The sequence below is a fragment of the Megascapheus bottae genome, chromosome 18 (genome assembly GCF_031878675.1).
Source record: "Megascapheus bottae isolate mThoBot1 chromosome 18, mThoBot2.hap1, whole genome shotgun sequence".
Lineage (NCBI taxonomy): Eukaryota > Metazoa > Chordata > Mammalia > Rodentia > Geomyidae > Megascapheus > Megascapheus bottae.
The window spans coordinates 7,351,926-7,364,392 of NC_143526.1; the positions used below are offsets into that span (position 1 = coordinate 7,351,926).

The 12,467-nt window shown below is 45.0% G+C and overlaps 1 protein-coding gene across 2 annotated transcripts in view; it reads right to left on the reverse strand.

The window, feature by feature from the left end:
* The window catches only part of Ubp1 (upstream binding protein 1), a 63,140-nt gene extending 52,380 nt beyond the window's left edge, over positions 1 to 10,760 (reverse strand). Inside the window, exons 1-2 of one of the 2 annotated variants that reach the window (XM_090351816.1) lie at positions 10,698 to 10,760; positions 10,069 to 10,258 (exon numbers count right to left, since the gene is read on the reverse strand). In XM_090351816.1, coding sequence (XP_090207942.1) covers positions 10,069 to 10,181 — 113 coding nt within the window. In that variant the 5' untranslated portion in view covers positions 10,182 to 10,258; positions 10,698 to 10,760. Of the gene's footprint in view, positions 1 to 10,068; positions 10,449 to 10,697 lie in introns of those variants that run through there. The other variant, XM_090351815.1, reaches the window with a different exon arrangement.
* Between the last annotated feature and the right edge of the window lie 1,707 nt (positions 10,761 to 12,467).

Consider the following 12,467-nt stretch of genomic DNA (forward strand, 5'->3'; position numbering starts at 1 on the left):
TGACTGGCAAAAAAAAAAAAAAGACAGTACTGTATATGGAAGTTCAATTTTCTCAGCAAAATAGCAAGTATGGGAATCATTTGCACATAGGCATGGAGAAGAAAAGGGTTTTTTTGTTTTGTTTTGTTTTTGTTTTCCTCAGTCATGGGGCTAAAACTCAGGGTCTGGGCACCATCCCTGAGCTCTTTTGCCCAAGGCTGGCACTCTACCATTTTGAGCCACAAGGCCATTTCTGGTTTTCTGGTGGTAAATTGGAGCTATGAGTCTTGAAGACTTTCCTGCTGGACTAGCATCAAACCAAGATCCTCAGATCTCAGCCTCCTAAGTAGCTAGGGTTACAGGTGCGAGCCACTGGCACCTAGCTAAGGAAGAAAAGTTGTGAGTCTGGAATCATCTAGGAAAGCAGGGAACTGATAGGAAGAATATACTGTGCTCTATCTACTGAACAGCAGGAAGATATGAACCAATTATAAGATTAAAAAAAACCTGAATATTCCCAGGCCCACTAAATAAATCACCAATATGAACATGTACTCATTGAAAAAGAATTAATTATCACTAAATCCAAAATGTATTCCAGGTTAAAATTTATTTAAAAAAAAATTCTTTTTCGGGGCTGGGAGTTTGGCCTAGTAGTTAAAGTGCTTGCCTAGCATGCACAAAGACCCGGGTTCGATTCCTTGGTACCACATACATAGAAAAAAGCCAGAAGTGGTGCTGAGGCTCAAGTGGTAGAGCTCTAGCCTTGAGAAAGTCCAAGGACAGTGCTCAGGCCCTGAGCCAAGGCCCAGGACTGGCAAAAAAAAAAAAAATTTTTTTTTTTCGATTGTGGGGCTTGAACTCTGAGCCTGGGTGCTGTCCCTGAGCTCTTCAGCTCAAGGGTATGCACTTTCCCACTTAAGCCACAGTGCCACTCCCAGCTTTATAAAATTTTAAATAATGCTGGGCAGAATGACTTAAACCTATAATCTCAGCTACTTAATAGGTAGGGATCAGGAAACTGACCAGCCAGGGCAAAAAAAGATCCTGAGACTCCATCTCAACCAGTGTGTAACTGGCATCCTCATGATAAAGGGAAGGACAAATAGGAGGGTTGCCTTCTAAATACACCTGCTCAGAATAAAGTGAGTCCCCAGCTCAAAAATAACCAAAACAATAAGGGATGGTAGTGTGGAGCAAGTGGTAGGGCACCTGCCCAGAAAGCACAAGGCCTGAGTTTAAATGCCAGTACCCAGAAAGAAAAATGTGATATTTTATAAGCATTCTCTATAGCAAGTAAGACAATCTAAGATGGATACAAGTTCTGAGTGCCTCTAGAGAACACTTCATGGAAGCCCCAGACAACTAATGCATAAAGAAAAGAAAATGGAAAAAAAAATTACAAAGAAACAAACCTACTATTATATAAAGATATGGCCAACTACACAAAACAATCCCTGAGATGTTACAAATTATAGTACTACTAAGTTCAGGAGGTCTTGAAGAAAATAAAAGATACAGCAATAAAAACAGAAACAGCAGGAGTTTGGCCTAGTGGTAGAGTGCTTGCCTAGCATGCACAAAGACCCAGGTTCAATTCCTCAGTACCACATACATAGAAAAAAGCTGGAAGTGGTTCTGTGGCTCAAGTGGTTGAGCTCTAGCCTTGAGAAAAGTCCAAGGACAGTGCTCAGGCCCTGAGTTCAAGCCCCAGGACGGGCAGTGAAGAAAAGTAAAGATACGCCAGATCTAGACATTCCACAGAAATGTCCTGGATATTAACAAGGCCTATCATTTCAAGAACAACATCTGATGGTATGCTGCCAATAATAAAATCTAAGCCTCCTCTATCATGAGCCCTCCTTACCTGAGGAAATGGTGACTATATTAAGGAATGATTATTTAATGCTATACAATAGAAGATGTCAAAATCTGAAACATTTGTACAACTCAAAAAACTATTTTCCAAATTTTCAATGAATACGTATTTCAAAATAATGCAAGGTAAGAGACCCAATAAAAGGACAAGATAGAACTGGGCACTTGAGCTTCATGCCTGAATTCCTAGCTAGGAGGCTGAGGTCTGAGATTAGCAGTTTAAATCCAGTCTGGGCAGAAAAGTCCATGGGACTCTCATCTCTAATAAACTTCCTAGAACAAGTTGGAAGTGGCTCTGTGGCTCAAGTGGTAGAGCACTGGCCTTGAGCAAAGAGAATCTCAGAGACAGTGCCCAGACCCTGAGTTCAAGCCCCAGGACTGGGAGGGGGAAAAAAAAAAGAGCCAGAAATCATGCTGTGGTTCTAGTAGTAGAGCACTAGTTTTGAGACAAAAAAAGCTCAGGGACAGAGCTCAGGCATTAAGTTCAAGGCCCAGAAACTGCACATAATGTTTTTTTAAAAAAAAAAAGGATGGGGGGGGGAAACTACCTTGTCAAGTGTTAGTATAAGAATGACTATAATGGGCTGGGAGTTTGGCCTAGTGGTTAAAGTGCTTGCCTAGCATGCATGAAGACCCGGGTTCGATTCCTCGGTACCACATACATAGAAAAAAGCCAGAACTGGTGCTGAGGCTCAAGTGGTAGAGCTCTAGCCTTGAGAAAGTCCAAAGTCCAAGGACAGTGCTCAGGCCCTGAGCTTAAGCCCAAGACTGGCAAAAAAAAAAAAAGAAGAATGACTATAATTACCCGTAGTGACTATTAATATAAACTTCCTTTCTTCAACACTTGTCTGTGAGGATGACATTCTTCACTATATGTCAAGCAAGCAACATATTCCAGTAGCAGATATATGAACCTGTCTTTTACTGAACCAGACATTTAAATGGTTCGGAGGGGTAAATATGCCATTTTTAGGGCTAAATTTTCTGTTTTGGAAAGCAAAAGGTTTAGAGTAGATGGGGTACTGAATTTTGAACTTATGGCCTCAAGTTTTAGCTGCTACTCTACCACTTGAACCATGCTTCCAGCTCTGCTTCTTGTTGTTTTAAAGATGTGATCTCTTGGACTTTTCTTCCCTGAACGGATTTCAAACTGTAACCCTCCAGACCTTAACTGAATAGCTAGAATTATAATTGAAAATTGTTTCATTGCTGTGCTGGTACTAGGGCTAGAAGTCAGGGCCTAATTGTGTCCTTCAGCATTTTTTTGCATGAGGCTGATGCTATACCACTTAAGTCACAGCTCCACTTGGGTTTTTTGGTAATTAATTAGAATTAAGAGTCTCTTGGACTTTCCTGGTTAGGTTGGCTTTAAGCCATGATCCTTAGCTTTCAGCTTCCTAAACTGTTAGGATTACAGACATGAACCACCAATGTCAGACTGAAAATAGTTTTGTTTTGTTTTTTTAATTTGGTAATGACAAATGGCCAATATTATTAGGTATTTTAAAATGTATTGATTCTTTTATTTTAAAGTGACTACAAAATATAGATCTATTTCATTCAAGTGAACCAAAACATGAAACATGATTCCAGTGGTGGTCAAGTAATACTTAAAAATCACTGCCAAAGAGTTGGGGCTGTACTGCTAATGCTAAGATTCATATTTATTTTTATAAGCTTTTCCCTGTTTTTAGTTTTGCTTGTGTTTTTGGCTCATGGATTTTATTTGTCAATAAAAGAAACGTAAGGAAATGGCGCTGTGGCTCAAGTGATTGAGCCTTGATGAAGAGCTCAGGGACAGTGCTCAGGCCCAGAGTTCAAGCCCCACGATTGACAAAAAAAAAAAAGAGAGAGATGAAGAAATGTTAAGAGTGGAATGTGAATAAACTTCAGTTTAGTTCTGTAATGTCAAGAATTTAAGAATTGGTGACAGGAACAGTGGCTCACACCTGCAATGTAGCTACTCAGGAGGCTGAGATCTAGGATGGAGGTTCAAAAATCCATGAGACTCTTATCTCCAATTAACCACCAGAAAACTGCAAGTAGTTCTGTGGCTCAATAGGTAGGGAGGTAGCCATGAGCTGAAGAGCTCAGGGAAGGTGCCCAGGCTCAGAGTTCCCGCCCCAAGACAGACAAAAAAGAAAAAAAAAATTAAGAATTAAAAATTGAACCTGGGCGCAGTGGCTCATGCCTGTAATCCTAGCTACTCAGGAGGCTGAGATCTGAGGATCAAGGTTCAAAGCCAGCCCGGGCACAAAAGGGCCTGAGACTCTTATCTCCAATTAACTCCAGGAAAATGGGAAGTGGGGCTTGGCTCAAGGATAGGGCAGTATCCTTGAGCTGAAGAGTTCAGGGACAATGCCCAAGCTGAGTTCAAGCCTCATGGACGCCCCCCCCCCCACACACACAGAGTTGAGACTGTATGTAACTGAGAAAAAGAAAAAAAAAAAGCACAGGACCAAAGGCTAATATTTTGAGGAGGAATACAAAGATGCAATGCCTATGAGCCTCTGATCATATAAAATAGTATTTATTCAAATTTACTCCAGGAAATGGAAAAGTTTTTTTCTTTGTTGCTGTTTTTCTTTTCTTTTTGTCGTGTTTGTTATTTTATCTGTCTTTGGGAGGGTAAGGGGGAGCACAGAAATGGAGGGACCAAGTATGAACAACTGCAGCAAATAGCACTCACTAGACACTATGCTGAAATGAACTATACAACTTGAGTGGAGACAGGAGGGAAAACCTGGAAGAGTGAGGGAAAGAGTGGTATTGTTCAAAAAGAAACTTTTTTTTTTTTTTGGCAGTCCTGGGGCTTGAACTCAGGGCCTGAGCACTGTCGTTGGGCTTTCTCAAGGCTAGAGCTCTACCACTTGAGCCACAGCATCACTTCCAGCTTTTTTCTATGTATGTGATACAGAGGAATGGAACACCAGTCTTCGTGCATGCTAGGCAAGCATCTACCACCAGGTCAAACTCCTAGCCCCCCAAAGAAACTTTTTACCTGATTTATGTAACTGTAACTGCTCTGAACATCAACTTTTAAATAACTATATAACTATATATATATATATATATATATATATTTTTTTTTTTTTAAGTTCAGGGACAGCACCAGGAGCCTGAGTTCAAGCCTCAGTATGGGCACCAATAAAAATGAATAAAGAAAATTTATGAATTTCAAATGAAATTTGTACCTTATATAACAGTACTACACGAATACTGATTTCTTCATTTTTACAAGAAACTGAATAGAGTATACGTATATATAAACTCTCTACAGTAGTTCTATAACTTGTAAAGATTATTCCAAAATAAAAAATTATTCAGTTAAGAAGTTCAAATACTAATATACAAGTTAGTAAAAATTAGTTTATCATACTTTATATGAAAATAGAAAGTTAAAAAATTAAAGTTAATAAAAACATTAAAAAGAAAAGAATTACATTACTTAACTTTAACCAACTTCATATCCATTTTCTACATTTGTCCAAAAGCAAGCAAATAGTACCATACAACTTCTTTTAAATTCAGTCACAAGGAAGTGGTATTGTGGCTTAAAGTGGTATGAGGCTTAAAGTGGTGGTATAGAGTGCTAGCCTAGAGTGAAGGTGCCTAGACCCTGAGTTCAAGCCCCATGGCCAACCTCCCCTGCCCTTCCAGCCCCACAAACAAACAAACAAACAAACAAAAATCAGTCACAATACCTACAGGAGAAAAACAAAAAAGGATGAGGCATCAGATTTCCAACGGCAAATATCTGGGTGTCCTGATAAACCAACAAATCCCACTGTATGAAACAGCAAGTTTATGCGACCTTATCAATAAGATGCCAGGCTTCAAAAAGCATTAACTGATATATTCAACAGGAGGATAACCCAGTAGAACCAGTAGCCATGTAAACTAGCCAAGATAATTCTTACAGAAAAACAATCTCTCGAGTACGTAAGATTTCAATTTTCAGCAAATTCTTTTCCAAAGCTTCTAAGTGTATTGTCAAGTCTATCCCAAATTGGAGCAAGGTTAGCCAGGAACTGGTGGTTCACATCTATAATACTAGCTACTTAGGAGACTGAGATTGAAGAATCACACCTCAAAGACAGCCCAGGCAGGAAAGTCCATGAGACTTTTATCTCCAAAAAGTTGGAAGTGGGGCCAGATGCGGTGGCTCACACCTGTAATCCTATCTGCTCAGGAGGCTGAGATTTGAAGACTGAGGTTCAAAGCCAGCCCTCTTATTCTCTAACCACCAGAAAACTGGAAGTATTGCTGTGGCTCAAGTGTAGGACAGTAGCCTTGAGCTAAAGAGCTCAGGGACAGTGCCCAGGCCCAGAGTTCAAGCCCTAAGACCGGAAGTGGGGGGGGAGGTTGGAAGTGACACTGTAGCTCAAGTGGTAGTGCCAGCCTTAAAGTGGAAAAGGCTAAGGGAAAGCATTCAGGTCCTGACTTCAAGCTCAGTAATGATGGATTGGATGGATTGGATGGATGGATGGATGGATGCCATGAGGTCTCAATGTAGGCAATTGGTTTTTGTCTACCTCTGAACTAAGAGTTGTTTAATAAAATATATTTAAAAAAGAAAAACTACAAAAGACTAGACAGCTTGCAAAGCACAGATTTTACAGATTAAGTCTAGAAAGTTTTTAAACTTTGAAAGGTGAGTTTTATAGATATTACTATCTATTCTGAAAGTCTGCTCAGGTACAGAAAATTTAAGTGATCTGGACTTTTTACACTTTCAAAGACACATGTCAGCTATTCAGTGATATCCATTCTAAAAAACCCAAATCAGCTATTAGGGCCAGGAATTTGCCCTAGTGGTAGAGTGCTTGCCTAGCATGCACGAAGACCTGTGTTCGATTCCTTGGTACCATGTACACAGAAAAAAAAAAAGAAAAGCTGGAAGTGTGCTGTGGCTCAAGTGGTACAGCTCTAGCCTTGAGAAAAGTCCAAGGACAGTGCTCAGACCCTGAGCTCAAGACCCACAACTGGCCAAAAAAAGGAAAAAACTGTTAGAATAGTAATTTTTTAAAAGTCAGTTAAAACCTTCAAAAGTAAGAGTTCAGCCAGGGGCTGGTGGCTCACCTCTGTAATCCTAGCTACTCAAGAGGCTGAGATCTTATCTCCAGTTAAACAACAGAAAATCAGAAGCAGAACTGTAGCTCAAGGTGGTAGAGCACTGGCCTTGAGCAGAAAAGCTGACAGTGCCTAAGCCCTGAGTTCAAGCTCGATGATCAAAAACAAACAAACAGGGCCAGAGTTTGGCTTAGTGGTACAGTGTTTGCCTAGCATGCACGAGGACCCGGGTTCAATTCCTCGGTACCACATACATAGAAAAAAGCCAGAAGTGGTGCTGTGGCTCAAGTGGTAGAGCCCTAGCTTTGAGAAAATCCAGGGACAGTGCTCAGGCCCTGAGCCCAAGCCCAGGACTGGCAAAAAAAAATAAATTAAAAAAAAAAAAAAAAAAGTTCCTAGCCAGGCACCTGTAGCTTATACCTATAATCATTGCTACTTAAGAGACTGAAATCTGAGAATCATGGCTCAAAGCCAGCCTAGGTAGCAAAGTCCATGAGACTTTTCAGCTATAAATTACTTAAAAAGCCTAATGTGGAGCTGTGGCTCATGTAGTAAAGTGCTAGCCTTATTCTCTGGGATAGCACCCAGATCTTCAATTCAAGCCCCAGACCAGCACAAAAAAAAAAAAAAAAGAGTTCATGTTTACAGCTAAAGCATCAAAAAAAAGTACACATTTATTTTTACTTTTTATATGGTTATCTAAGTTATCAATGTTTGTGAAGTAATGCACCTTCTATCTGGCAAATATAATGTAACCCTTCTATTAATTACAATAAAAATATATGGAAAAAATAAGTATATAAATACATATAGTTAAGTTCAATATTGACCACATTCTGATGATTACCTTGCTACAGAGTTTGTTTCAAGTAGTTGAAAAAAAAATCAAAAAGCCTAAGAGATCCTCTTAGAAATGCTGGTTTTGCTTTATTTTTAAAAGACATTTAGTTATCTGCTACACACTCTATGAAAACATGAATGACCCAGATTTCAAGTTACAGTGGGTTTCAGCCTTCACTCAGCCAGGGGAAAATGAGCATTCCTCTAGGAGGGCGCTAACACTCCTTGTGTAGTTAGAACAATCACATCTTCAACCTTTAGTCCACCCATTTTAAAAGATAGGTTTTTAAGGTCTCTTCATTCACTTCCAGAATCTTGATATATGAACTAAGATTTTAAAGAAGTGTCGCATGACCTGCCTACAACAGCTCACAACACACAAGTGCTGTCACAGAACACACACAAAATAAGAACCTAGGGAGTGGGAGAGCAAAGCTAACATCAGAAAATAGTCTCCAGTTCCACTCCAGAACCATCAGGAAAGAGAAAATTAGGTTCAGCCTACATTCCTTAACATAAATATGTATCTTAAGAGTCATGTATCATTGAAACCATTTTTTTCAACCTATTGTCCCCTAAAGCTGCAGAGATCATTTCCTAAAATAATTCATCCAAAAAAGCAAATACAGTAAGCACAATTCCCTTTGAATAAAAAAATGGAAAGCTGTCTGACAAAATATATTTTCATCAAAAAGTTATCTTTCCAATAATTTCTTCAAGTTTACTTTTTGAAAGTGAGACACTAAAGCAACCTTGCTTCCTGATTCCTGTGTAAAAAGCACTACCTCTTGAAATTCCTTCTGGGGTTGACCCCATGTCTTTCAGTAGCTCCATTTCCTCAATAACAGGGAGAGTTGTTTTAGAAAATAAGCCAGCTAGACACTAGTCTGGGCAGGAAAGTCTGTGAGACTCCTAATAGCCAATAAACTGTCCTCCTCCCCCCCCCCCAAAAAGCCACCTCATCTACAGCCCTCAAGTTACACAACTGCAAGAAGAGAGGAGGTGCCAACTTTGGGGAATCCAAATCAGGTCCAGGCGCTGGTGGCTTCATTCTGTTGAACAGGCTTTTCATCACTGTTCACACTCCCAGACACGTCTTTGCTGTTCTGGATGTGCCAAAATCTCTCTTTTAAGATTTAACAACAACTAAGTGACTTCAGGATCACTCTGGATAGTGCTGGTGGAAGGTACTGGGAAGCTGCACAGCCTTTTCAAACATGCCACACGCACATGGCTCTAAAAAACCTAAGTAGGGAGGGTGCTGGTGGTTCACGCCTGTAATCCTAGCTACTCAGGAGGCTGAGGTCTGAGGATCAACGTTCATAGCCAGCCCGGATATTAAAGTCAGTGAGATTCTATCTCCAATTAACCACCAAAATACCAGAAGTGGCCCTGTATTAGAGCACTAGCCTTGAGGGGAAGAGCTCAGGGACTCAGGGGCAGTGCTCAAGCCCTGAGTTCAAGCCCCACCACCGACAAGAAAGAAAAGAAAAAAGAGGGAGGGAAAGAAAGAAAAAGAAAAACTACACCCGCTCTCTATTCACAGCAATGCAAAGCTCCCCAAGTCTCTGACTTTCAGGCTTGGAGTGAAATTTTGAGGCTCCATAAGCTACATTTCAACAAGGTCGCTAAAGAGAAAAGGAGAAAAAAAAAAAACAAAAACAACTATATAAAGAAAAGCTTTCCAAACTGGATAAAGACCAGAGACTAACGACATGCTTTGACCTTTCAAAATTAAAACAAAATGAATGGCTGCCGGAGCACACTGCAGGTCCTAACCTAGAGTGTGTGTGTGTGTGTGTGTGTGTGTACCATAGCTGCTCTTAAAGCCGCCCCAACAAGAGGAAGCGGCTGGTCCCCCACATGGGAAACTTCACGGTGGGACAATCAGAAAACCAGAAGGCGCGCGGGTGCCCAAGGGGCTCCGGGCTCTCTGGCTGCTGCTCGTTCCCTCGCGGTGGACGACTGCCTGTTCCGACGCCAAGTGATTCAAACTTGCAGCGGGGCAAGATTGCAATGCAGGACAACCGAGGAGGAGGTGACAGAACACCGCAGACTACTTTTCCCCCTGGCAGCTACCTTTAGGTACCGTGCACGCCAGCTCCGGGGGCGAGGGGGAGCCCCTTCCCCCCCCCCCCACACACACACCAGCCCCAGCCACCTTACCATCACATCGAAGCCCGCGGGAGACGCTCCCGGCCCGACCGTCACCCCGAGGCCTGCGGGGCTCCCAGGCCCAGGCCGCCACGCGGCGGGACCCCCGCCCCGCCCCGCGGAGAGCCGCCGCGCGCCCCGTACCTCATGCTGTAGGCGCCGGCGCCCAGCTCCTGCCCGATGCCCGAGAGGCTGGCGTCGAAGTCGTGCACCAGCCCAGACTCGATCACCTCGTCCATCTTGAGTACCCAGGCCATCTTCCGGCCTCGCCGCCGACCCGTACAACGCGGCCTTCGGGTCCGAGGCGAAGGAGCCCGAGCTCCGCGGGCGCGTCCTGAGGGAGGGCGCGGGTGAAGCCTCCGGCGGCGCGGCGAGGGGTCACCAGCGGCGGCCCGGGAGGCGGCTGAGACGAGAGCGGCCGAGGCCCAGCTGGCAGGGGACAGCGCGCCGGCGAGCAGCTGCAGCGGGAGCGACCGGGCCGCGGGCAGCGCCTCCCTCCCGCGGACACCAGCCCCGCGCCTCATGCCGCCGCCGCCACCCGCCCCCAGCGCCGCTCGCGCGGCCGCCGCCGCCGCCGCCGCCGCCGCCGCCCGCCCCGCCCCGGGGCCCCCGGTCGCATCTCCCCCCTCCCCCGGCTGCGCCGGACCGCAGCCTGCTCCAGCAACCGCGTGGGGTCAGCCCTCAGCACGCCCGTCCCCCGCTCCCCGGCCTCGACCCCCCTCCTCCCCGGCCCGCCCGCCCAAAGGCTCCAGCGCCCCTTCTCCCCGGCCAACCCCGCCGACGCCGCTCCGCCGGCCCCGGACGCTGGCTTCGATTCGGGTCCGACTCGGGCTCGCTTGCCGCTTCCGCCTCCTCCTCCGGCCACGCCCCCACCCCGCCCCGCCCCGCCCCTGCGCCCGCTCCCCGCCCAAGTTCGCCTCGCACGGCCGCCCCCCTTCCCTCTTTGGGCCACACCCCGCGCCACTCCGCGGGGGGAAAAGCCCGGCCCGAGCGGAGGCCCCGCCCACGCGGTTGGTTCTGGGCTCGGCGGAGTCGGAGCCTCCCCGCGCGTCAGCCCGGGAAAAAGCGGGGCCATTAGAGCTCTGGTTCCCGCCCCATCTAGAGAGCGAGGAGATTGACTGGCGAACTGGCCAATAGCCGCACACGCTTGGACGAGGCTTCCCCTGGTCTCCGCCCCCCCTGGGAGGGACAACCAATCAAAATCTTTTTCCCTTTGGAGCGACTGAAGGACTAGATTTGCTGCCAAAAGGAAGAGTTCATTGGCCTGCACTGCAGGAAGTGGTTCCGGGCTCCGTTTCCGGAGTTGCTTTGCCCCTTTTGGGTATTTCCCAATAGTCTCAGATTTTTGACTCTCACTACCAGTGGGAAAGAACGGTTCGCTACTTTTCTGAATACTGAAAGGCCTGTTGGCCCGGAAATCTTGATTGACAGGAGAACGAGCCAATCAGCCTTCCTGTGAAAGCTCTGCGATCTCTCCTTCCCTCCCTCCCTCCCTTTCCCTTCCCCCCTTTCTCCCCCCCCTCTTCACCTCCCACCCCCGTACCCTGAGCTTTGCGGCCCTAGCTGGATGGAGAAACCTGAGTTCAACTAGAGGTTTGGGGCTGCTGCCCAGGCACCGCGCTGATGTTGGACCTTCAGGAATCACCGGAATCGCAGGGATCCTCAGAAGGTCTGAAGGATTTCCCACTGCTGTCCAGCCTGGCTTGTGCCCTCCCTGCGGGAGGCTAAACAGAAGGAAGGAAGCATAGGCTGATTTCGATCTCAGCAAACCAAGGCCCTCCGGGCTTTGATCTCACCTCTTCCTCCTACAAGGAACTCATGGCCTCCAACCAAGGCTCAGATACTAAGCACTAATTAGCCCTTCACCCGTATTAACCAGTTTAAGTTAGAAAACAGATCTCAGCCTAGTAATATACTGGCTGACAGCTAAACATCCTTAAATCATCAACTGGCAGGAAGTTTGGTTTTAGCATTTTATTTGCTATAACTACTGAAATACATAGACGTTACATCCATCTTAATAGTCAACATCATATAGATGAGGAAAAGCAGATGCAAATATGTGCAAAGGTCTACCTGCTCACCAAGATGACACAGTTGTTGAATCAAGACTGATTAAAACTGGGGCTGGGGATTTAGCTCAGCAGAAGAGCCCTTGCCTGGCCAGTGCAAGGCCCTGAGTTTAGTCCCCAGCCCTGCGGGGGGAAAAAAAGCTATAAAATAGATTTCTAGATTCCAGGGTTTGTTTTTTTTTTTCCTTTTTTTTTTTTTTTCAAACAGGGTCTTACCATTTGCTGGGTATCCTGAACCATAATCTTTAAACTACTTAATCTCCTGTAGCTGCAATACAGATGCATACCACCATGCCCAACAGATAGATAGGTAGATAGATAGATAGATAGATAGATAGATAGATAGATAGATAGATAATTGAGTGGGGGGGCTGAGACTCAACTGGCCTCTACCCACAATACTCCCAATTTCAGTCTCCATATTAGCTAGGATCACAGATGTTTTCAATTCAAGGTCTTTGCTCTACTTCT